The 25,985-nt window shown below is 41.9% G+C and overlaps 1 protein-coding gene across 2 annotated transcripts in view; it reads right to left on the bottom strand.

Moving 5' to 3' along the window:
- GLIS1 (GLIS family zinc finger 1) overlaps positions 1 to 25,985 on the bottom strand; it is a 1,044,855-nt gene that overhangs the window by 167,849 nt on the left and 851,021 nt on the right. For both annotated transcript variants that reach the window (XM_069232645.1, XM_069232646.1), the window contains exon 8: positions 19,043 to 19,190. In XM_069232645.1, coding sequence (XP_069088746.1) covers positions 19,043 to 19,190 — 148 coding nt within the window. The remainder of the gene's footprint in view (positions 1 to 19,042; positions 19,191 to 25,985) is intronic.

Here is a 25,985-nt window from a genome sequence, read left to right as displayed (position 1 = left end):
AATGAAACCGAAAATCACACCTAAAGACGAGGTGGTGTAGAGCATAGAAATCATTATTTATGAAAAGAAAAGACCAAAGATACACACCTCAGAAGAAAGAAAAAGGGTTCAGTCAAAATAGGATACAACACCCCAGCAAGTGCTTCACAATGTGCTACGTGGACAATCGTGAACAAGCAACCAAAAAAAAGATGATAAGCACGAATAAGTCAACCACCATATGATGGAAAATGGTATTCAATACCTCCTAGACTCTTTTCTCAATAACGCCACCAATTATTATCCCACGTGGTTAGGGTCAAGTTATCGGGGAATGGCCACAAACCACCAAAGTACTGCAAAAAATCAACCCATACAAAATCCAAATTAAAAAAGATCAGATAAAATAACGTAGGACCATACGTCCATGTCAAATCCAGCTTTTGTCAAGTGTAACATCAAGAGTATTCATGAAAATAACATCACAGGAATGAAACAGACATACTACCCTTTGATAAGAGTTTGTGTACTTAAGGAAAGAATATTAAAACATATGTAATGGAAAGTGATAACAACCATTACATTATTTGGTTGACTAAACCATCTGAATATCACAATGTCAATATTTCACAGTCAACAGAAAATACCACACAACAGCGTACATATAAAATATTTAAAAAGCCATACAGTAAAGGTGAAAAATGTTGAATGAATGTGAAAATGGCACACACCCCTGACCAACCCACTATGTAAAACCCACAATTCGCAATCAACTGGGAAAGGCAACAAAAACTAAAAGTGCCTGAAGTGGTCAGTAAGCCGCCAATCGCATGACTGTAATTAGTTCTTAACTTACGAATAATCAAATTGTCACTGATAACTTTCTAAATATTAAGACTTAAATCGGCATGAGCACAACTGCAAACAAGAAACAACTCCTGCTACCTATCTCCGTAATGTTATTTTAACAGACACAAGGACAGCAAACAATCAAACATCAAAGTGGAATCCCTTACTGCAGAGGGTGACATGCTAAGGTAGCCTAAAGCAGAAGAGACACAAAGGATGGACTACTGCACACGCGAACAACCTGTCCACACTGTTGCCATCTTGGAAGAAGTGTATGCATGCTTAACTTAAACTATCAGCCTCCAAGATACTGGGTAGACTGCGTCGACCACCAAGATTTAACATTTTCAGACTTTTAAAACTGGAAATGCATCAGATTCCTTTGGGTTTTATGAGGGTTGTATGGGAACACCCCAAGCAACACCCATGGAATGCCCCTTTCATGCAGTGTTATGCGTGAACGGGGTCCATATTTACACGGCCTTGATAAGTCATGCAAGGTGGCTTTGAGTGACCTTGTAAATAAGAGTAGGCACACAGCGCCACTGGACAGGAAAAACAATTACGCTCTGGTGGTGCTGTGTGCCACCCGGGCCTAGTAAATGAGGCCCTATGACTCTAAGAAAAAACACAGAAAATAATACAGAGTGTCACCCACAAGTGAACAATGTTAATGTGTGTAGACCCAAAAGTACCCATGAGACATAACAAAAGAAGAAAGGGAGCTCATGAAACAGTGACAAAAAATGTAGGTAACATCTTATTCCCAAAAGATATTCCAGATTATATTGATATTGCTAAAAAAAATGATTTTAGTCCCAATCTTTCAACATATTAGACAATAAGGCTTGCATTCATGTTTGCTACATTTATATTAGCAAATCGTCAAACAAAATAGATCCTATAATAGCCATATCCATATAAATTTTTGTATATGGTATACAAAAACCTTTCACTGAATACATGATAGATAGAACCAATTTTTTCTTGACCTTAGTTGTTTTGTGGGTGCTCCTGACCTGTTAACAGCTATATCTATCAACTACCTTGCATTACTTTGATCTCTCCTTCTTTTTATATATCCAGATTGATCACTATCAATTAATATCATGCATTGCATCCATGGAGACTTAGGGCCTCATTTCGAGTGTGGCAGTCTGAGGACCGCCGCACTTGCGCTGACGGTCCAACCGCTGCACTCCGGGTGGTTTGACGGCCCAATTATGATCCTGGAGGGCAGACCCGCCAGGGGACTGCCATCCTAGCTCAGAACAGTGTTTCCAAAGGGCTGTTGGCGGTTTTGGTTGCAGTCAGCCAGGGCGGCCCTGAACTCAGCGCCGCCTGGCTGATTACAACCTTGTTACCTGCCAGCCTTTTCATGGCGGTTTCCCCACCATTAAAAGGCTGGCAGAGAACAAGTGCAGGGGCCACAGGGAAGCTGAGTGCTATATTGTAGCACAGAATGCGTATTGCAACGTTTTCCTGCCAGTCAGCCTGACAGGAACACTGTAATACGCTCGGAGGGGATGCCCCCGCCATGGTGGTGGTGTCCTCCCCACGTGTTTGGTGGTCCCATGCTGGGTAGATAGAGCCAATTTTTCGTTGACCTTAGTTGTTTTTTGGGTGCTCCTGACCTGTTAATAGCTTATATTTATCAACTACCTTGCATTACTTTGATCTCTCCTCCCTTTTATATACCCAGATTGATCACTATCAATTAATATCATGCATTGCATTCATGGAGACTTAGGGCCTCATTACGAGTATGGCTGTCTGAGCACCGCCACATTTGCATTGATGGTCAGATCACTGCACTCCAGGCTGTCCGACTGCTCAGTTATGACACTCGTGGTCAGACACACCAGGGGACTGCCATCCCTGCCAGAAACATTGTTCCCAACTGGCTGACGGCGGTCTTGGTTGTAGTCAGCCAGGGTGGCGTTGAACTCAGCGCCACCTGGCTGATTACAACATTGTTCTCCGCCTGCCTGTTCATGGCAGTTTCCCCACCATGAAAAGGCTGGCAGAGAACAAGTCTGCACAGCACTGTCAGAATGCGCACTGTTGCTGTGCAGACAGTGCACTTTCCAAGGGTGCTGGACGGCCCCCTCTGTGCTACGATATATAGCATGAGTGATATATCGTAGCATGGTTCTCGCCGCATTGACCAGCAGGAACACATATTGCAATGTTCCCGCCGGTCAGCCCAGCAGGAACATTGTAATATCTTCGGGGGGATGCCACCGCCATGGCGGTGACGTCCTCTCGCTAGGTTTGGCGATCCCGTGGTGGGACCGCCAAACTTGTAATTAGGGGTAAAGTCTGCACAAGTATTTTAACAAACCCATTTATTAAAGAAATGGGGTAAGTTGAGCACCTCAAAGAATCTCTTCCAGATTTATGTATTATCATGATGACTGATTTGTTTTACCTACTAACAATTTCTCTTTATTCCTGCTACTGATATATATCCTTGTATAAATGGCACGGGGTATTTTTACAGGCATTATTAACTTCAACAGAAACACCATCAAGACTAAAAGGTTTCCTTTCCTTTTTTGTGCTTGTAGACTTTGTCTTCAGTTTTAACCTCACTCAATTGATCTCTTTCAACCAAAGACAAAGCATACGAATTTAGGAGAACCATCTGCATTGTGAATGAAAAGAGTTTTGCGTGTATATCTCTGATTGTAATAACTACATTCCTGATATTAATGTTTTTTGTTCTGTTATCTAATAATCATCCATATTATTCACATTTGTGCTTGACCTTTGTTTAATACAAAACAGAACGAGCCCATTATGCACTCTGTGTGTGTGTGTGTGGATATATATTCAACATATCTGCCTAAAACTATATTTTGACTCATATGTACTATCTATTTCTGTATCTATATATGCATCTTGCATCTTATAGATTAGTTGTAAACAAACGGAGTATGAGAATCCTGTGGAACAGGGCATACTGAAGAGAGATATCAGTTAGATGCCCACATTTTGCAAGCACCTGTTTAACTTACAGAGTTGCATTACATATTTTCCTTTAGGCATTTTATCTGATGTATGCATCCAATGATTGCACATGCACAGATGCTTTATGAATCAGTCTGGGTGTGTTTATTGTGACTCTCTTTGCTTAGTTATGCCTTCAAGCGATGGGAGATGGGAGAAACCCAAGGTCTGCTGAAAAACTGCTTGATTGGTTGCTATTGATTAATGGCATGTGTATGTTTGAAAACATCCAGTACAGAGCGGGCTTAGGAATAATGCCTGATTGTAACTTGAACTAAAGCAAAGTTTGTGCAGAAGTCATAAAAAAACAGATTTTGTTTTTGGACACAGGATGAGATTATAATGACCAAGCTTATCACCTTCTAAAAAGATTTCATAGAAATGCAAAACCTTACACAACACCATCTGAGAGAAGGATTCTGATGAAAGAAATCTGTTTTTACGAGGAGCAGCCTGTTTTTTGTACTTCAAAAACCATGGATCATTGTTTTAGCTGTTATACTGTGAACTTTGCAATGGGGTCATTTGTGATCTAGTACATTTATTGTGAGCTTGAGGCCAAATTCTGATTCTATGAAAATACATAATTTGTTGGAAAAATTCAAGATAAACTCAAGTTCTTAGAGTTATTAACAACATATCTTTCTATAAAATCATTGAAATAGGAAATTTTCCTCAGCAGGATAAAAATAGATGGGGTTCACAAACTGTACTATGGGCATTTGCACAGTGCATTGGTGTAGGGTGGCACAGTCTTTGATGTGGGATTGCAGTATTTTTGGTCATCCTGGCTTGACTTACTATGGCTTACTATGTGAATGAGAGGTTTGTTTCAAAGACGAGGGTCTGACTTGAGTTGTGAAGTTGTGCTATCAGTAGTGTGCAGGGTTAGATGAATCTATCAGCTTGAATGAGCAGTGGGTCAATGTTCTTGTTTTTTTTATGGGTAATGCCAGCGGGTTGTACTGAATCGCTTACATATCCTCAGGAATGGATTAAATGACAATGGTCTTACAGATGCATGTCTAAGACAACTGGGTGACTTAAAGGATGATTAATGGCATGGTTGGGCCGTGTTGTATGTATGTTAGGAGTTCTACCTTAATATATTCTGTTATGATAGTGATAATGGTACATTAAATTCGTTAGTATGGAACAATGCCTCATCATAACAATAATCATCATCTGGTCCTAAAGCCCTCGCGCTCGTGAGCAGTGTTCAGACTGGTGCAGAGTTTAAAGTAAAGTGCACCTTTGCTAGTTAATATGACCATCTTCCTTATTGAACTCTGACCTCTTAGGTGTGGAAGTCACTCCTCTACTCTTCAGACCTCCTTGTGTGTGCCAAAACTAACAATGTGTTGGTGTGGGAGGTTGCATAGGCACATTTGGTGTATCTGTGGTGTGCACTATACATTGAGCACACGGTGCACCTCATGATGTTGGCCTGTTGTGGCAGATTATGTCTGCTATGGGCAGGCTGGTGGGGCACCATACTTTCACTGGAACATCCAGTAAACATTGCTAGTGATAGCTGGCCTCTGTATGATTTGCTCTGATTTGTCCAAGTGATCTTGACTGGCTATGCACCTTTTTGCATGGGAGCTGGATTACTGGAGACCGTTGGCTCGTCTACTTATTCTTCAGGATCACAGGAGACAGTTGGCAGTTCTATGTGGGCCTCAGTATTATGGGGACATTTGGCAGGTCTAAGTACTCTTCAAGATTACAGGAGATCATTGGCTGGTCTACTTACTACTCAGGATTATGGGAGACGGTTGGCTGGCCTATATATTCATCCTCTCCAACTGCAAGAAAGTCCCTAATACCACTCAGTGGTTGCTTCATTCACAACTGACTCACAGGGTAGAATTATCTGATATAATGGGAGTTGCATAAATATTTCTTAGTTTTTAGTTGCAGGCTCGATGCACACATGTGACTCTTCAGGAACTGCTCCTGATTGTAACTGACCTGTGTAAAGCATGCAAGAAGTGTTGGAATATGGCTTGAACTGAGCCTTGACGCCACTTACGCGATTGAGGGTCTTCTTCATCTTTGGACATCTTGTTGTGACCTCTCTGGCTATTTTCTTGCTGTATTACTCATTGAGTAATTAAGTAATAGATATTAGTTTCAGCCATTTTAGCAAAACCTTTGCTTCCTACCTTTCATTTTATCACTCTTCCGTGGGGTGTGCGAAATTTGTGTAATTTCTTTTGCTAATTATATAAAATGACATAGTACTATGTACCTACAGTTGATGCAAGGATGTACTTTGTGATAAAAATAATGCAAAAAACACAGGTACTGTGAACAAGAGTTGCTCATGTTCTGCCCATTCGCGTTGTTTCGGTGTTATCACAATAGGATTTGATAGCCAACGGATACATCATATGATGCAATTTTGCAAACGTTCCAGTACAAAGTGTAACTTTAAATGCCAGAAACCAAATAAATGATGTACTGTAATTGAAGTTCCACCCAGTCCTACTCTAAAGATGTTTAATTTTGCCCATACTCAACTCTAAAATTGTTGGGTTCATGCAATCTGCTAGCTTGCCCGATTTTGAACAAGCGTGTGCCCACTGGATTTAATTTCGATAATGCAGAACTTTGTGTGTCTTTCATGTTCCTGTATTTTCACAATAAGCACATATAGGCAATGGTATTTTTTGTGCATGCACTTGTTCTGCACATTGTCCATAAATGTGCCCAAGGTGTGCCTCGAGAATGAATGCGAGAATGGATGTATTGAGTATATAACAGCAGCAATTACTGCTGCTGCTGCTGCAATCCATCATTTACTGGAAAAATAAATATAGGTACACATGCCCTTATTTCAAACTTTGTGGCCAGATAGGGTAAAGCAGTCGAGCGGGTTGGTTGTATGCTCATCTTAGAAAAAGCTAAAACATGGTTTTCTAACGAAGATTTTGCAGACCCTAGTCTCCTACTGCTGGGAAAGGAACCCTTGCACAGCATAGCTGAGGTGACTAGGACCTTGAGAAGTAAATAACAAGAGTTTTCTGGAAGGGAAGGTCCTAATCAAATACTTTCTATATATTCTGCACATAAGCGATGTGAATTGTGGTGCACAAAGTTTTTTTTTATAGAATGGAGCCCAAATTTGCACCTCTATAAGAGACCTGCATATTAATTGGTACACAAGGGACTATCATAGTTATAGGATAGAACCCAGGAGGCCCACTTAACTTTTCATCCTTTCGAGATCAACAAACTAATCAACAGTACACATCGAAGGAAAAATTTACAAAGAGTTCATGCTATGCAGCACAGCATTTAAAGTTGCTGTGCTCTATTGCATGAATGGGAGAGAGCAGAACCGCTCCATACCTACTAAGAAGTGGTACAGTTCTGCTCTCTCCCTGCTCTGATGCCCTTTTGACAACCGTGCGCCAATGCAGGTACCCTTGTGCAGTGGTCAGCATAGTTTTTGTTCAGCAAGGAATCTTGGTAGGTGCAGTATTTTGGCACAAATCCCTGCCTGCACTTCTTTGTAGATAAGGATTTGCAAAATACGGATGATTGCATGGGAAATCCCATGATCCACCCATGGTACACCCCCTTCATGCGAAGTAACGCAATTCAGTGCATGGGGTTGCGTTACCTTGGGTTACAAGCCAACGCAGATCATGATTTGCGGTGGATTGTAAATCTAATCTGTAGACTTTGCATCTGGTCTGCATTAAAAAAGTAATGTGCACTTGACACAAAGCCTTTGCAAATGTAGGTCCTGTTTTTAAGGGCACACGTGGCCAGGGATGAACATGCACTTTACAAAAACGCATGTGATTTTAAAGCAAAGTAAATCTGTAAAGAATGCAGGCATAAATGAAGAACATTTGGCAGCAGGCAGACAGAAACCCTTAGCTGACTGCTGGAAACTGAAAATCAAAACCAAGAACCAATATCAGTCTACCTAGCGCGTGTCTGACTTATAAGTGAATGAAGCTGTAATTTAGGCACTGAAAGGATCTGCCATTACCACAGGTATCTCTGATAATCTCCTTCACAGCCGGGGATTTTGAGAGATGACAATCAGGGATGCTACAAAGAAAGACAGGCTTCAGCTTCTCTTAACCAGGGACGTAGTAGTCAATAGTGTACCAGCTGCATTGGCGCCAGTGTCCTGATACCTTGGAGGCCACTAAACCCTGATTATGTACTTCGCTGCCCAAGCAGAAGTGAGTAGGCAATTTTCCTTGGATACAAGAGGTTTTTGGCACTCCTCCTGCCCATCTTTTGGGTTCTGTACAGTGACTACAGCTCATACGATCAAGTATTCAGCGCTGCATGTCAGCTGATCTCATAGCATGAGATAGTGCCAGTCAACGGGGTGAGAGGAAACATGCACTCATCAATGTGCAAATCAGAGTTTATGAAAGAGGAACAAGAACACTTTTTGTCACTTGAATGAACCTAGGGCCTGATTTAAAGTTTGTCAGATTAATACTCTGTCACAAAAATGACAGATATTCTGTACATCTTATTACAAATGTATTATATTCTATGCACTTGAAATAGGGTGGACAGGTATCCGTCATGTTTGTGGTGGAGTAGCCATCCACCAAACTTTAAATCAGGCCCTTAATTCCTAGGGTTTGGCGGATGGAGTAGAGACAGGGTGGTGGAGGACTTTACATCTACCACCCTAACTTTACTCTGCCCGCCAAATTCAGAGATGTTCACTGGCTCCACAGACATGTCTATACATTGGTAGGAGCCGCTGTCATGGCAGTTCCTGCCAATGTAGAAAAAAATTGATTGACTGCTCCATAAGACGTGATATTCGGAAGTCAAACTTTTTCAAAGCTCTTTATTTTCCAAAACCAAGCCCCCAATGGGAAAGTTTGTTTTTGAAAAATAAACTGATGACCCTCACACCATTTGAGTTTTCCCCCATAGTGTGGGGGTAATTTATCTTTATGTTACTGTCCTCGCATTCGAGGGCATGCCTGCCGGGTGAAGGCCCTGGTGGTGATGGAGAGTAAATAAAAGGTATCCGACTGCCCGCTCTAAATAGGGCAGTTGGATAGCTTTTACATCTCAGGACCTTGGGAGGAAGGTTTAGGCCATCAGAGCAAGCTATAGTCAGTCAGTGTAAGCCTAGTGGACCACCCACCTCTAAATCGGGCAGGCCCACCATTAGCTTGGTGAGGATGGTACCGCATGACCATTGAAATGTAGTACCCTCTCCACCAACCCCAATCATCCCCTTAGTATGCTCCCACACGTCCTGCTATTGCTAGGCTGCTCACATCTCAAGAAAAAACACTACCTAACCATCCACCTTATACAAGAACAAAAAAAAAAATAACATAAAGCTATACTTAGGGCCTAGCGCCTCCTTGCGCCACATTAGCGTAATTGTTATGACGCTAATGTGGCCCAACATGGCCAAATTTGCCGCACTATATTTACACTTTGTAACCCCTTGTGCCACATAATGCCTCCGCCAGGAATAATGTATGCAAGGGGGAATTCCCCTATTAAGGGGACCGCAAAAATGGTGGAGTGGAATCTAAGAGATGGTAGCCATTTTTAGTGGCTATTTTTAACGCCTGCACAGAGCAGGTGATAAAAGGGGGCACACCATTGTTTTCAATGGGTCCCTATGTACTCAGCAGGATTAGCGCCAAAATCTTGGAGCTAATCCTGCACAGTACATCAATAGCGTCAAAAATGTTGACGCTATTGCCCCTACCCTGCGCCATGGTCAACATATATTAAATACGGCGCACACATGGTGGCGGTAGGGGGGCGCTAAGGGGCACAAGAAAAGTGGGGCTGCATTGGATGAAGCGCCACGTTTCTTAAATTCGGGCCTAAAAATCTAGAACAAGTACTCTATGGGGGTGGTGACGTTTTTCAGTAAAGAAGCGAAAGGTGACATTTTGTTGTAGCACCCCCCATGGACACAGTTGAAATCTGAATTAAAAAATTGGATTGCGAACAATACATTTTTGCAGATAACATTATTATTTATGGAAAAAATACTGCTCATTAAGGTCGGTGCTATTAATTATGACTCCATGGTAATGTCAAGATGAAAAGCAATTACAAGAGAAAACAGGTCAGGGCATCGTACCATCTGCCACTTATGTAGACACTGGTCAGAAATGTCCCCGCTCAAATATAAGGAGATATCTGTTGTCTATCTCGACCAAAGCCCCCTCTACAAAACCTCTATAATTACAGTTGAATTTGTAGGTGCACAATACGTATTATAAGCTGCAGAGCGTCTGTAAAAATGCCCCACATTTTGGTTCATTTGCCTTTCAAGAAAGGCATACATAAATACAATTCTAGTGTGCTGTATTGTAGCATATGTTTAGCACTTACTATCCCTATTTGGGGGTGTGTAAGCACTTACCTTCACAGGTAGCAAGGTACACCATGTAGGGTGTGTGGTTGGAAAGGTGCTGTTTTTTTAACCTTTGTGGGAAGTGTTTTCATGTCGTGTGATGACCACTAAGGTCCAGTTATCGTGTTATGAGACGCAGAGTTGGGCGGTGTGATGGATCAGAGAACATAAGAGACAGATAAATGTGAGAAATTGGGTTGTTAGTTGAGGGAAATGTGAGCCCTTATCAAGCAATAGGCATAATCCTTGTCAGGGTAAATCACAAAAGTAACTAAATTAAAATAAACCTCTGGCTGCTTGCCCCAGAAGCAGTCGGGCTTAACATAGAGACAATATGTAAAGTATTTATGCAGCACTCAAACAGTAATAAAGTGAAAACGGAGACATACAATTTCAAAGTTTTAGGTAAATATAGCATCCAAAAGCATAAATCACCATTTGTGGTTATCTGATCATGCTAGACCAGGGCAAAGTCACTAGTGAAGGCCGACCGCTGTAGAGAGTGGGCCAGAAACATGGACCAGGGTAGCCTTGCTGAAAAAGTTACCTTCTCAAAATCTGGCACAAAGAGTCCAGTTTGCAGTAGAGGAGGCTGTGAGAAGCAGAGATAGCACCACGGATAGTCATCCCTGTAACACGAAGATCCTGTCAGGCATTGTGGATGGTCGTTGCTAGAGCTTCACATTGGCGATTAACGTGGGTTGTCGGTGCTGTATCCCAAAGGGTAGATCTTGTGTTGCCGGTTGTCGGTCACTGGCTGGTCATCGCTGGAGCTCAATATAGCTCGCAGTCAGGTCCAGTAAGAGTTTCACGTTGGTGGTTGTCGCAGGCTGCAAGATCTTGGCACTGACAGGCAAGATCACCGTACCAAAGAGCCCAAACGTCAGGATTTCACCTTTTTCTCCAGAGAAGTGCACTGTGATGCCAACCAATAGCCCAGAACCTCGGGAGGTGTCTCATGGAGATAAGGGGCTCACTCTACCAGAAGCTAGGAGAGCCCATGCAAATCCAGTTGCAGCAGGTCATCTGAGCAGTTGCAGGGAGGCCTCTGGAGCTTGGTCGGTCCCTGTAGATGAGACAGGAGGTCAGTCAGCTGACCCTTGGATTCACATTTCCTGGGATGAAGGAAGCAGGTCAAGTCTTCCTTCTGAGACAGCAGGGTAGGCCTCAAGCAGCATGGTAGTCCTCTGCCAGCATGGCCATATTTTTATGCCTGGTGACAGCTTTGAAGAGGAAGGAATTTCTGGAGTACACCACCTCCCTCACAGATTGTTCTGGAATTTCCTGCCTCTTCACCCTGGTCTCAGGGTGTCTGGAGTCTCAAAAGGCTAGTGTGAAGTGCTTTGTGTGTGTGTGTTAAGGCAGCTCTTCTGAAGTGTGAGTGGGGCTGTGCATAGCTCAGCACCTCGCATCCCCCTTTGTCGTCAATGTCTGGGAGGACAACAGCTAGTCATGTGATGCAGGATACAGGCTGCAGGCACCAAATGATTAGGACAAGAAAATTCCAGCCTTCTAAAAGCAGCATTTTGAGAATTATGACTCAAAATCAGAGTATTTAAAATTACAATTCTTTATAGACCAAACATGACATGTCTACCTTTTCCCAAACAAATCCAATGTTACCCTATGACAGCAGTAGACCTAGCGGTGGTGGAAAATGAATTTATGCGTTTTTTAGTACAAAGACATGTAAAAATTGAAAGTATGTGACCAACATTTTATATACACTGCTCCCTGCCCTAAGCGCTGTTAAGGGCCTACCTTAGGGTTGACATATCTGTATTAAAAAGGAAGGTTCAAGCTTGGCAAAGAGGTATTTTGCCAAGTTAGATTGGCAATCTAAAACTGCACACAGGCTGCAATGGCAGACGAGACATTTTTTATAATGCTACTTAAGTGGGTGGCACAATAAGTGCTGCAGGTCCACTAGCAGCATTTAATTGACAGGGCCTGGGTACATGTAGTACCACTATACTAGAGATTTAGAAGTAAATGAAAGGTGCCAAGTGGGTGTAAGCCAATTTTGCAAACTTTAGAGGAGTGAGCACAATCTCTTTAGCGCTGGCTAGCAGTGGTGAAGTACACAGAGCCCAAAACGCCAACAAAACGGGTTTCTAAATGCAGGAGGGGTGAAGGCAAAACGTTTAAGGGTGGCCATGCAGAGAGGGCCAAGTCCAACAAGGAGCACATTATAATTGTAATAAAGGGCTCAAACATATAGCAGCTACACAGCATCAGCCTGGCTATAGGGGTAGTGGAGTGCTATGTGATTGTACACCAAAAAAGAGAAGGAATTTTGAGAAGGCTGAGTAATCCATACAGCAACTTGTTCCAGGCAGGGATACTGGTGAAAGAGTAAAAGATGCCAAAAGGGCAAGATCTGTAATTAGGGACTTATGTAATAGCTATGCATCAATTATTATCATTATTAGTAGAAGTAGTAGCAGTTGTAGTAGTAGCAATAATCATAATATTAATCATACAAAAAAGAATTGCAATACTAATAACAATTTAGAACACGGATACTGCCTATTGCTGAATAAATACACCTCAAAAAAGAGGAAAGAAATGGAAGAGCAGTCAAGGCTGGCAACCTAAACACAAACACTATAGCCCACTGGATTGCCAGCCCTTTTTCTCTTTGTGCACCACTGTGTCACAAGATGGAAATTAATTCACTTTGCAGAGGGGTGGTCATGTGGGGCCCCTCCTCTGGGGTGGGTATGTGGTAACCCTTAGTGTCACCTAGAGGGGGAGGATGCCCCTAGATCTTACCCACATACCAGCAAGCCATGGAGAGACACCCCGCTGTCCCTCACACACCACCCAATCGTAGACCAGTTAAATACCACTTTTTCTTTTGATGGTATTCGCTTTTCCATCACCAGACATGAAATATAGATTAAGATTTTGTTGTTGGCAGTGGGAAGACACTGACACCATCTGGATGGAACAGGAAACCATGAAAATACTGTCCACATGCACACCTGCTAATTGTGGCTCCTGCTTCAGAGTGTGGGGGAGATCTGAAAAGCATAGCCCAGTCTACCACAAGAAAAAAAGTTACATTTTACAGATCAATGTCTTCACGACTAAGGGGCGTCTATACTGACCACATTCTATTGGCCAGTACTACATCTTTGTTATTCACAATCAGTATTTAAATGTAATCATGAATGTGTTGCGGTCAACATATTTTCCACAAGGGAGAACATTGTGTTTCCACTACGTAGAAGGATATTGGCACAGATGTTTACAATCGTGTACCTTTCTTCTGTATTAAATATTATAAATAGCTGCTGATTGCAAGGTTGTTTTTTTTTCACCCAGAGACCATATACAATTGCAGCGCTACACCCCAAGAGTTGAATTCCTTCACATAAGAGTCTTTCCATGGTGTGTTGTTAAAATTAGTACTGAAAGTACAATGACAAAGAGAGAAAAATGAAAGTCTTTGGCACTCAGGCACTGGGTCACACGGTCCAATTATATAATCATGAAATATTGAAAACATTTACAAAACTCCACAGCTGAGACCAAATCCACAAAGACGAACGTTCTGTACTTCCCTACAGTGGGATGCTTTTATCTCTGTTTGAAGCAGACTGTTTGTAAATGTTTTGTATTTCAAAAAATTATCTGGCAATGTAATGTTCCCATGTACTGCCTACAGATCAACCACCATACACGATACATGCTAAAAAAAAGTGGACTAATTAACGATTTTGCTAACATTTTAGGAGAACATAAAATTGTTACCCTATTCTCAAAGCCTGCAGCTTTATTCGCCTAAAGCATTTAGGGGTATTGTCTCCATACTAGGTCATCTGTTTAAAATCTGTGTTCTTCATCGTATTCCCGCAGGTATTCTATAAATGAAACAAGCATTGGCAAACTCAATAAGTCTGGTGTTGCCTGCCAGCCTTTTGGCTTTGTGGGTGCTTGTTTTCTCGTTCGTGTTTGCAAAACATTATTTTTGAAGATCTACCAGGTTCTCATCAATGTAAAAAAAAACATTGGTAGGATTTAACATAATTTTGTGCCTCATATAGCAAACTGCCCCAGAGTACCTAATCGAACTGAAGGGAACTACTTTGTGTGAATGTGCCCTTTGTGATAGAGCAGATGGAAGTCTGGAGAAAATGAAGAGGCAGGATGCTGGATGGAAGAGCATGTGAGTCAAAACCTTTGGTGCTGAGGGAACTGGTGTTACCAAACAAGTTTGATTCAAAGAAGCAAAAGACATCCATCATTAAAAGATAAAATTAAACTCGCCCATTTTTAGCTGACACACAAAACTAATAGGTATGGTGCCTGCTTATAGAAAGCCCTTCCATCCTCCACCTCTCGTTGAATCTCCCACCCCCCAGCTATACAGCACATGAGATATCTGGCCAGCTCTCCTGCCACCAGCCCGGTAACACCAGGCAGTCACGAATGGCCATATCATTGTCCGAGCCTGCTGTGAGGGCTGCCAGGCCTACTGGACTGTGGGTAATCACTATATCCACACCGCGGATGAGGGATCGAGGCACTTCCACTGCCTAGTTGGAAAAATGAGCAGTGTGATCTGCCACAGGGGGGAGGGGCACACTGCACTGGTCCAGCTTCTGAGAGTCCTCAGCAGGCTTTAAGCATGCCCCATGTGTCTCAGGGTGATCCATGAGCATCGAGGCGCTGGCTCAGGGCCAGTGGCAAACCACTTTGCATTTGTTATGGCCTGGTGAAATAGGAACACTGTTTCTTCATTTCAAGTAAATTGGTTCGTAATAATTAGAAAGCATTACAAAACTGTTAGACCATGTTAAATAACGGGCCGAAAACAGAATAACGTCTCTGTTTGTTGACGAAACATTTCTAGCCAAATATGAGTATTTTATGATTCTCGTTGTAAACAGGTGCAAGTGTGAGGTGCTAGTTCATTTCACTTGGGGAAAGTACTGTCAGAGTGGTACACACTGCTTTCAGTTGTTGAAACAAAATGCCAATAAAAATCGTTTGAAACTTGTTGTGCAATACATACATCCGCAAGGTCAAGTTGAGGAAAGGAAACATACTTTTACTTTTTTAAATCCTTTTTCTTTCCAGTTTAATTTTTTTTGCCTCACATATCTATTCTTCCAATCTGGCTCTGTTTTAAATGCCCAGGAAGTTAAACCTGAGCCAGTGTTCACCACATTTGTGTGGGATTTTTAAGCCACAAGAATGCCAGAAATAAAAACTTTAATTTTGTAAATCATTAATTATTTATTTAAACAACAATAGCGGATTAATAAAGTATCCATACATAAAAAAGCAACATTGACAATTTTAAAACGCTCTGTAGATGTGAAATTCGAAATTGGAGGCTAAAAATTGAGTTGGTATCCTTATATTGATTCGTGGGAGTGGAGAAAGTAATCTAGTATGGATAATTAGTGACCTCAATTGAAGCCCTGGTATGCTTGGAAAAGACATGAAAATGCATTAGGCACAAGCAAGGCAAAGTGATGTGCTAAGGTCTAGCTTCATCTTTCACACCTAACGCAACATTTTGAAAAGCTTAAACAGTCCCACTAAAATAACATTTTCGATTTTTGTATTGTATTTGTAAAATAAATATTTCATATTTGCATAGTAATTTGATGCATACTTGTTTCTGTATTTTTGTGTATTGTTTTGAAATTCTGATGGTAGAAATTACCTAGACTGGGGTCGCTGACTTCCAGTACTGATTAGGTGGGTGTCCACAGAAGTCAAACTCTTAAGAACCGCTGGGGTAAATTGTTAGTTACAAACACATAGCTTGCAGCTGCTTAGTACTTATGCTCACTTCATCTTTTCACAAATTATATAAAACGCACACTGAAATTGCAGAAATGGCAGAGGCAAAATGCTGGAGAATGGGGCTATGGGGAACAGCCAACTGACAGGGAGGTGTGTCCCACGGAGGTATTGGGTTAATGGTAGCACAGACTAGACGACTGTGCTATCTTTTGGAAACATCCGTTAAAGGATGTAGCTCAATATGCGGCCACTTCAGGACTGCCACCCACCATTGTGTGGTAGGTGTCCCCGGTGGCAGCCCCCTCCACAAAGTGTAGTCAGTTCAGCAGTATTCAGCATTTCAAAATATATTTAGCGTAGGGTGTTTGGTGTGGTTAGCGGAGGTATAGTTAATTGTTCTGATATTTACATGGCTTCCTGCATGTTGTCCCTAGTGCAAAAAGTCCAGGAGTCGCTCCGTCTGCTGGGCGCATGGACCTGGTGGTTGGAGGCGGCGCGTTGATTTGCTCAGTGAGGCGTGCCTCTAGAAGGGTGGCTGCGGCGATCCTCCACTGCTTCCCACAGTAGGAAAGCAATGCCGTCCGGAGGTATGGTAGGTTCTCAGGGCCACCTGCATGCTCGTGGTGCAGCCCAGAAGACTGCCAAAAGGCGGGTAAGGAAGGGTCTGCTGGAGATGGAGGATGAGGGAGGGTGAAAGGCTTTAGGATTGCCCTGGGAGCCTGAGCATGCAAAGGAGTGTTTGGGGGGTCTGCTACAGCAGGTAAAGTGTGAAGCCACCCCTCTTAGAGCATATATGGCAGAAAAGCAGGGCGAGGTCACAGAGGAAGCAGGTGGAGCAGATAGGTAGTTGGAGGTGGTAAAAGGAGCCCAGTTGCTGACTGAAGAAGGGTCGCCACTTGGGAGGAGGCAAGCAGAAAGGATCGTCGATTGGGACGAAGAGGAATCAATAAGGCAGGAGGGTCAGAGTTCTGACTGAGAAGGTGGACAAGAGATATCCCTCAGCCAATGGGCCTGGTTAGGCAGGGCCCCTAAGGCCCTGCAATCACAATGGAGGGTTGCAGGTTTGGGATGACAGCGAGCCCAGGGTCTTTTGGGGATGCAATGACTTCGCCCCCCCCCGCAGCTTATTAGGTAGTTTAGCGGTGATAGTAGGTTCCCTTCCTGCCATACCTGCAACAAAGTTGGAATGGAGCGAGGATGAAGGTGGAGTTGGTCCCACAAAGGGGGATAAGGATAGGCCCAGTTTTTTTTTCAAAATGTTTAGTGGGTGCCCCCATACATCAACAGTCACCTCCATTGTGCCCGGGCCAGCATTTTAGCATGCGACTGGGGACTCTTTATGCCAAGAACCGTGCATGATGCATAAGTCAAAAATTACCTCTAATATATTAGGGCCAGCATTTTGACCATCCCGAATATGCCATGGTAGCCCTCCCTGATACCATGAACTACCTGCAGTACAAGAGCATCAGCAGTTTGTTATGAGTCTCCCAGGTGTCAAGGATTACAACCAATGTGCCAGCTACATCATTTTCCAATGGCTACTCCATATGCCAAGGATTAAAACCAATGTGCCAATGCCAGCATTTTGCCATGGGTCCCCGATATGTCACAAATTATGTCCAATATTTCACATGCCAAAAATGATCTCCAATATGCAAGGATCAGTGCAAGGTTAACAAGAGTATACTTCGCACAAATGCACTCTCAGGCTCACGTTCACTCAATTGCTTTCACACTCACAGACTCTGTCACTCTCATTCACATTTCCTGACACTAATTCATTAGCACACGTTTACTGGATCTCTCACTCAAAGTGGCATTCTCTCCTCTCTCACTCTCACTTTGTTCAACTCATTCTCACTCACAGTTACACTCACTTTCACTATCAGTTACTCTCACTTCCATGCAGCTCACTCTCAATCATGTTTTAAAACACACACATGCGCGCACACACCCACAAACACAACCTACCTCTCTCTTGCTGTGTCTCTCTCACTCGCAGTGATGCACAGAACTGCTTTTTCACTGCTTTTTTAGCAGCAGGTGCTAGGTGGATTCTGATTCTTGGGACAGGAACGCAGCTAGCTCCTTTCCACCTCAAACACTGAAAGTTGGAACCCTCAAAGAGATGTTTAGGCTCCAGATTTCAAATTCTTGCATTTTCACCTCACCCTCTCCCACCCTGTTACAGGGTGGGGTGGAGCTAGTGACACGTCTCACGCCCTACCCGTAAAAAGATGAGAGACTTGACAAAATAATTGAAAGATGGCCCCGGCACTGCATGGCCTAAGTCTAAGCAGCCCGGGTCTACCTACCTGGGTAACACTTCAGTGTAAAATAAATAGGGTTGCACTGAGGTGAGTCTAACTTCTGAGGCCAGGGCTAGGACTTCATATCGTGAATACCTGGAAAACCTGCCTCATACTCTGTACATAATGATTAAGTGTACTTTACAGATTTAAAGTAATCCCTCAAGCATTCCAATGGAGGCATTTCCTGAAAGGCGGAAGGATACCCCAATTAGCCAATAGCATGAATTGAGAGGGTAATATTCCTCCGGGAGAATCCAAAGCCTATTCTAAGTATATTTGAAAGAATTGGTAACAATAAATGTTGAAGATAGCTGGCTGTCAGGCCACATGTAAAAATGAGAAAATTTCCAGATTATGAGAGGATGCTGACAACTTTTTTTACACCCATATGCGTGCACACGCACACAAACACTGTCACTAACACGTCAGGAAAATTGTTTTCCAATTCTCATATGGATGATGTAAATAATATTATATTTTATTTCATGCAGTGTTGGTGGTAAGTTTCAATCGAGCAATAATATCAAAAATATGAAGCAACAATACCTTTGTCCTACATTTATATTTTAAATCTTGAATTTACAGTATTATTGTAACAATCATATTTTATACTTTGGAATACTTTGGAATTTCTTAAGAGCAAAAGTCTAAACTAAACATTAATGGTCATCAATGCATTTGTGATAAACAATTCAGTTATGCGACAGATATAAAATGTGCTTTGGATACATACCCCTCCCTGGTGTTCTCCACTGTGGAGAGTGGTGATAGGTGGTGGTGCGGACTGGTCAGAGAGGGCTCCAGGCTGGGGTGCCTTGTGGACAAGTCCAGAGTGGGTGGCATGAGTCCATTGTGGGTGGAACCTGAGCCAGTGTACATGCCTGAGAGACAAACACAATTTTGCAAGCCATATGAGCAAACTCATATTAAATACAAATTCTGTAGTCATTTTACGGTTCCATAAAAGTACATGTCTGACAGAAAACAGGTTAGTTTTATTAGATAACGTTCTGTTCTCTATCTGAATTACGGATTCAAAACACATGGTGAAGGTTTCGAACATTTCCTTTATTTGACGGCCAGCACGTACTCACAACTTGTTCTCAGACACGGTTTTGATTCTGGCGAGTAATGCAGAATAAAGCAATTCTGAGTGACCTAAAGTATGAGGATGCACACCCATGTGTGCTTTGAATATGCATTTCTTAAAAGACGCACAAGTGTTCAAATCATACACTAGTTTATTTATGCTAATTTAGTGACTGGCCGTACCAACACTTTTTGAGTTACACACATATCACTTTAAAATTAAGTTGAGTAAATATTCTACAGTTATAGAATTGGAAAGCAATTTCATTCGATGCATTCGTTGACTACCTTGAAGCAGTTGCCTATGTAAAACATGGCGAAGAAAGGCACCTGGTCAGAAGACATCATTCTAGCACTTGGGGCAAAAGTTTCTTTCTTCCACGCAGTCCAATTGCAGCCCAGCGGGGTTTGAGGTCCTCGTCATGAGTGAGGCAGATGGTAATGAGGTATTACCCATACCTAGCAAATACTGACACTGCAGAGACAGATATTCACGGGATGTTTAACGGTGATTGGATACACAAAGCAGGTCAACCCACTCATGGTTTTTACCCTTGGCTTTCAAGTGAAAGTCAGAATCCTGCAGTGGGGAAAGGGCCAATGCTGAAGCAGTGAGGGTTCTTTGAAGTTGGATAGGTCATGGTCAAGCTCCTGCTGAAACCTTTAGTGTTGGCATCAAAAGCTCCGTCTGGAACAAAGCTACATTTGCTAGTCGCCAAGGTCACTTAACACTGGAATGGATTTGCACCCATGGCACTCCATGCCAAGTTTTTATATCCGGCTTTAGTCACATTATAGATTCATAAAATCCTCCAGCGGGACAAGGCTTAAAGCTATAGTCGGGTGAGGCTCCACCAGTTCAGATACCTGTTCCATGAGGTCCAGTTGAACCCGGTTTCTGCACAGCACGGCACAATATTCAACTGACATTAATGGGGTTTTTGTATCCGTCTTGCGTATGACTTCTTTGGAGAAACCTTGGGGAAACCTCAGCACTTTGTCCTAAACTTCTGGTCTCACTTTTCTCAAACTTGGATTTTGGAGAGATAACATTTACTATTACCATTCCAAAAAGCACAACTGTAGGGGAAGTGTTGGACTGAGAAGGGTTAACCTTTACTGTTCCCTCTCCAATCTGTGCAACAGTAGGAAAAGTATTGAATTGCAAAGAGGTTCATTTTACTATTCCCACTGCAGTCTAAACAAGAGTGGGGAAAGTATTTCAAACCCATTACATATAAAAGTAACAACTGAATGTACAAAACATATTACAATATTAATATAAAAATACATATTCTAAATAATGATAAGTAATAAAAACATAAAAACATTAATCAATTTACATAATTACTATTCACTATCAATTAATAAATAATTGTTCTTAAATAATTAATGAATTAACTTTCCGCCCTATCTGCACACCTAAATTATAACTTAAAAGATAAGTATTCTATAATTTACATATTTAAACTCCCCAGTGTATTTAAATGAGGTCACCTCCTGTTGGTAAAAGTCCAAAATGAGTCATCATCCTCTTCCTTGGAGACAAAGGGTTTAGAAGGCCTCTGGGAATGGATGAGAGTAGATCATGTTAGCCTAATTTTGGATCAGTGTGTCAAAATAAGTTTTTTTTTTCTGCCAACTGTCCAGTTCTCCTCCCAGATGCTATGTTATGTTAATTTGTAACGCGCATGGCTACCCAAAGGCCTCCAAGCGCTGGAAGCGAGACACTGAGAACCAACAGAAAAGTTATGCTTTGAACAGCCAAGTTTTTAGAGCTTTCCGGAAATATAGTTCATGGCTGATGAGGAGAAGACTGGGAGGTAGGGAGTTCCATAACTTGGCCCCCTGATAGACCAGAAAACGTCCACCCCATCTAGTCTTCTTTACTCTAGGAATCAAGGCTAGGGAGGCAGTAGAGGACCTAAGCTGTCTAGAGGGTGTATAAAAGGAAGCCAATGTCCTAAGCAAAGATGGACCTCTAATGTGCAGGGCTCTGTGGATGTAGCACAGGGTCTTAATTTCTATCTGGTGTGCCACAGGAAGCCAGTGGACAGACAAAGTTGCTGATTTGACTCATTCATGCCTCTGTACATTTAAAAGCAGATGGGCCGAGGCATTCTGCACCACCTGCAGCTTTCTAATCACAAATTTGGGGGATCCAATATACAAAGCATTGCCATAATCCAGACGCGAACTAATCAGGGCCTGTATGATGAGTCTTTTGGCAACAAATGGGAGGATTCTAAAAACCTTCCTCAAAAGCCTGAGCAAGCCAAAAGAGGTAGCAGGGAACTTATTGACCTGCTGTGCCATAGTGAGTTAAGGATCGAGCCAGACTCCCAGGCTTTTGATGAGTTCTTTAGGGGGCGGAAGATTTCCCAAACCTTCCAGGATAGAAGGATTAGATCTCAGCTGTGTGTGATGTCCCAGTATCATCACCTCAGCCTTATTATCATTGAGTTGCAGCCTACTTAGGGACATCCATCCACCACGGCTTGAAGGCATGAGACAAATGACGGAACATTTGCGCAGGAATTTGTAGATAGTGATACTACCAACTGCATGTCGTCCACATACGACACGAGGGACAGCCCAAATGGCTTAACAAAAGTAGGACCTGTCCAAGACCTGATACGATCTACCCTTCATAAAGGATGTCTAGGGCAGCCCCAGATATTCTGACCTCTCGTGTTCTACCAAGTAATATGTCAGAGTCAACCGTATCGAATGCAGCACTAAGATCCAGAAGAATAATTGCTGTCACAAAGCCTTGATCCAGACACCTTCTAGCCTCTTCTGTGACTGCAATCAAAGCTGACTCTGTGCTGTGAAGGGGTCTAAAACCCATCTGAGTAGAATGAAGTATATTGTTATTCTCCAGAAAGTGGGATAGTTGAGCATTAAAATGCCTTTCAATTATTTTAGACAGAGCAGGCAACATTGATATAGGTCTATAGTTACTGGACAATGCTGCGTCTAAGTTAGTTTTTTTCAGAAGGGGTTTCACAATGGCATGTTTCCACTGTTCCGGTACTATACTCCAGGACAGTGAGGAGTTCAAAAGATTAGTAATAGCGGGTACAGTAAGTGGAGCACCTAATGCCAACACGTAAGGAGGGGCTGGATCGAGGGGGGAACCTGACGTAAGAGATTTCAACACCAAATCTTCGGAAATAGGAAGAAATTCAGAAAAGGTGGCGGGACACAAGGACTGCTGTCCCATCACGTCCGAGGACTGAACAGCAGCTGTAGGAAGAGTCGAATAAATGTCTAGTACTTTTTTTTTAAAGAACCTTGCAAGGTTATTACTATGTTCTTGGGAAGCCTCCATAAGAACCGAGTTCTGCTGCGGCTGGATAATTTCTTTAAATGTCTGAAAAATCTCCTTAGCGGAGTCTGACGCCAGCACAATTTTAGCCGCATAGTAAGAAGATTGGGATACTTTAATTTCTCAGTGGTAGGCCCTAATGACTCTCTGTATTCTAGTTTTAAAGAATCATCATAGGATTTTCGCCATCTCCTTTCCAATTTCCTACATTCTCTTTTGAGGTGTTGGTGGTGAGGGGAAAACCAAGGAGCACCTTTCCTACGACATCCTCCAGCATTAATGGAACAGGGCAGAAGCACATCTAGGCTATTAGTAATCAAACCATAAAAGTTTCTAACAGGTCAGTAGTATCGTCCTTGAAGGAGGGTTTCAACCTCTCCAAGGTGTTAATCTAGGTGCTGGCTTTGAGATTATGCCAGCGTCAGAAGTGTGGAACTGTGATGTGAGAAGGTCTTCTGGGTATGTGAATGGTTAATTTGAGGGTTATAAGGAAGTGGTCAGACCAGGCCAGAGGAAGGGGAGTCATGGGAATCAGCTCCTCAATGTTTGTGAAAAATAGGTCAATGGTATGGCCCTTGAAATGCGTAGGGCCCTTGATCAATTGCTCAAGGAATAGAGAATTCATATCCAAAAGTAGTAGAAAAGTACATGGCAAAACCACTCTTTCTTTCCATATTTTCCTGCTGTGCTTGTAAGCTGGATCCAGCAAGAGCTCAGCAGTGCTCCCGGCATCCACATATTTCAAATGTCAAAATATGTCAAATATGGACAAATACTTTGAGCAAAAAGACTTATTGCATCCAGCTGTTTCCCCTACTTCATGAAGGGTAAGCAAGTTATTCCAATAACGACCACAGATTCACAAAGAAGTATACTGATAACAATAAAAATATGATCTAAATATACTTAACATAGAAATGCATTTAGTTTGAGAGGCACATCAAGGAAATGGACTAACATTTGACTTTGAATGTGCTAAGCTATGATCTAAATAAATAAATGTAAGATGTATCCTAAATGAAGACTTGGAGCTGGCATTGCGATATCCATGGATAAAGTGTCCTACAACCAATTAACTAAAGCCTACTAAGCTTCATGAAAATAGATTATGCCAATGTTATTGTCTAGGTGTTAGCTTCAGTAAAAGTAACATGTTGTGTGCCTATGCACGAAGGGTTTGACGGGCCAAACTTTATCTAAAAGCTACAAAACCTTTTGAAAGTAATCTGTAGAGTACTATGGGAAGTCCATATTCTTAAAAAGAAGGACAACTGAGAGCATGATTATATTCAAAAATATATAAAATGTTGATGATGCACACTCTTGGTGGCCTAAGCATGGCAACCCTCAACAGGAAGTAACACATTTCTTTATGAGTTTCAAAACGTATTGGACATATCAATATTTGCTCTCTGGTATGTATCTATTGCAACTATTTTGGCAATTTTATTAATAATTCACCTTTTTTGCAGGATTCACAATGTAATAGATCTTTTTTTTTCAGGAGCTTATCATTTATTGAGGGCATGAAGGAATAACTACTTTCTTGGAAATATCTTTGCAAATATGCCATCTGCCTTGTGACAACCCACACATCAGGTTTGACCTGGATTCAGACCAGATGTCTGTGTACCTGCTCAGATCTCTAGGATTTCTTTGAAAGCTATGAATACTTTCCTCGTGGACAGCTGAGCAAAGCCACACAGATGTCCACAGACCTCTAAACCTACTAATCCCTAAATCTAATTGAAATATACATTCTTAATTCACTGGTATTAGCTAATATATTTATGAAGTTTGGAAAGTGAAACCAATGTATCTCAAGTACATTTGATGGGATTTTGCTTTTAAACTACACTTTTATAACAGGGTGTAAAATAATATTTTTATCCCTTCTGTTAGCTCCAGCTCCATCAGTAAATGTTTTTGACAGGACTGATTTTAATAGGGGTACCTATGTTAATAAACCTTTTTAGCAAAGACAGGTGCAGAATTGTACCTTACGCCAACCTAGCAAAAACAATCAGCTTGGAAATGACCCCAAGTACTCACCTATTGTTCTCACAATGGTCAAAAAGGACTTCTTACTCGATGACTATTTTATAAGTTTCCACCACTTTTGTGTCAAAAAATGACATAAAGGCAGTGCTAACTTTTCTTAAATCAGGCCCCAAATGCTTGCTGTAAAACATCAGATGTCATGTTTACAGATGTAGATGTCATTCCCATAAATCAGGCATGAATTTCTTCAGTCAAACAAATATAATTATATTTTGTAAGTTTGTGCTGCTTTTGAGTCAAAAAAATGACATAAAGGCGGCGCTAACTTTTCATAAATCAGGCCCCTAGTATCACTAAAAAGTAAAAGAATACACATTCTTTGTTTCAAATGAAGTTCACAAAAATCAAAAGAACACTATCTGGCACACACAATAAAGAGAGGGTGGAGAATAATAGGATCAATCATGGACTCCTTCAAATATATGCACTGTTGATCCTTACATCCCCCAGCATTTCTCATAAAGGAGTCAAACTTCTCAGCTCTCTCTCCGTAAGGGTGAGACAAAGATAGTTCGAAGGTGCCATTTAACCTTGTTATATAAGACCCCCGCATATGGGTGGAACTCCTTCAAATAGTCAATACAACCAACATCATACATCAATACACCACCCAATATAGATTTGCAAAACCCCCTTCATACACCAAAATTCACACCATCGTATTCCAACATACCCACTGTGACATGCCAGCTAGCTCCATGTCATACTTCAGCACAGATGCTGTCATACATACACTTGCCTACCTCATATATCCACATACCACTATCATAGGCTAATCCACACACAATAAATCCATACAACCAACATCATACAACACATCCACCATCAGATGTCAACACAAGCAACATCATAGGTGAACACACTCATAATCATACATCCGCAGAAGCACCATCAGTTGTAAACACACCTATCGCCATCCATCCACTTAACCAACATTGTATACCAAAACAATCACCATCTGTCGGGATACATTCTAAGAGGGTTAGGAAGAGTTAGCACAGTATCCCAGTGTCACACAGTAAATGTCATTTGAATGCACTTATCAATTTATATGGACCTTGTGGAGAAAGATTCCTGCTGGGAACGAGAAAGATACTGCGAGTGGCGGAATCTGACAGCCAGAGGAAACCTGGATGGTTTTGTCGCTACACGTGACGTGAGTTGGCTAGATTGGATTATTTTGCAATCTTTATGT

The sequence above is a fragment of the Pleurodeles waltl genome, chromosome 4_2 (genome assembly GCF_031143425.1).
Source record: "Pleurodeles waltl isolate 20211129_DDA chromosome 4_2, aPleWal1.hap1.20221129, whole genome shotgun sequence".
Lineage (NCBI taxonomy): Eukaryota > Metazoa > Chordata > Amphibia > Caudata > Salamandridae > Pleurodeles > Pleurodeles waltl.
This window is presented reverse-complemented; position numbering and strand designations above follow the sequence as displayed.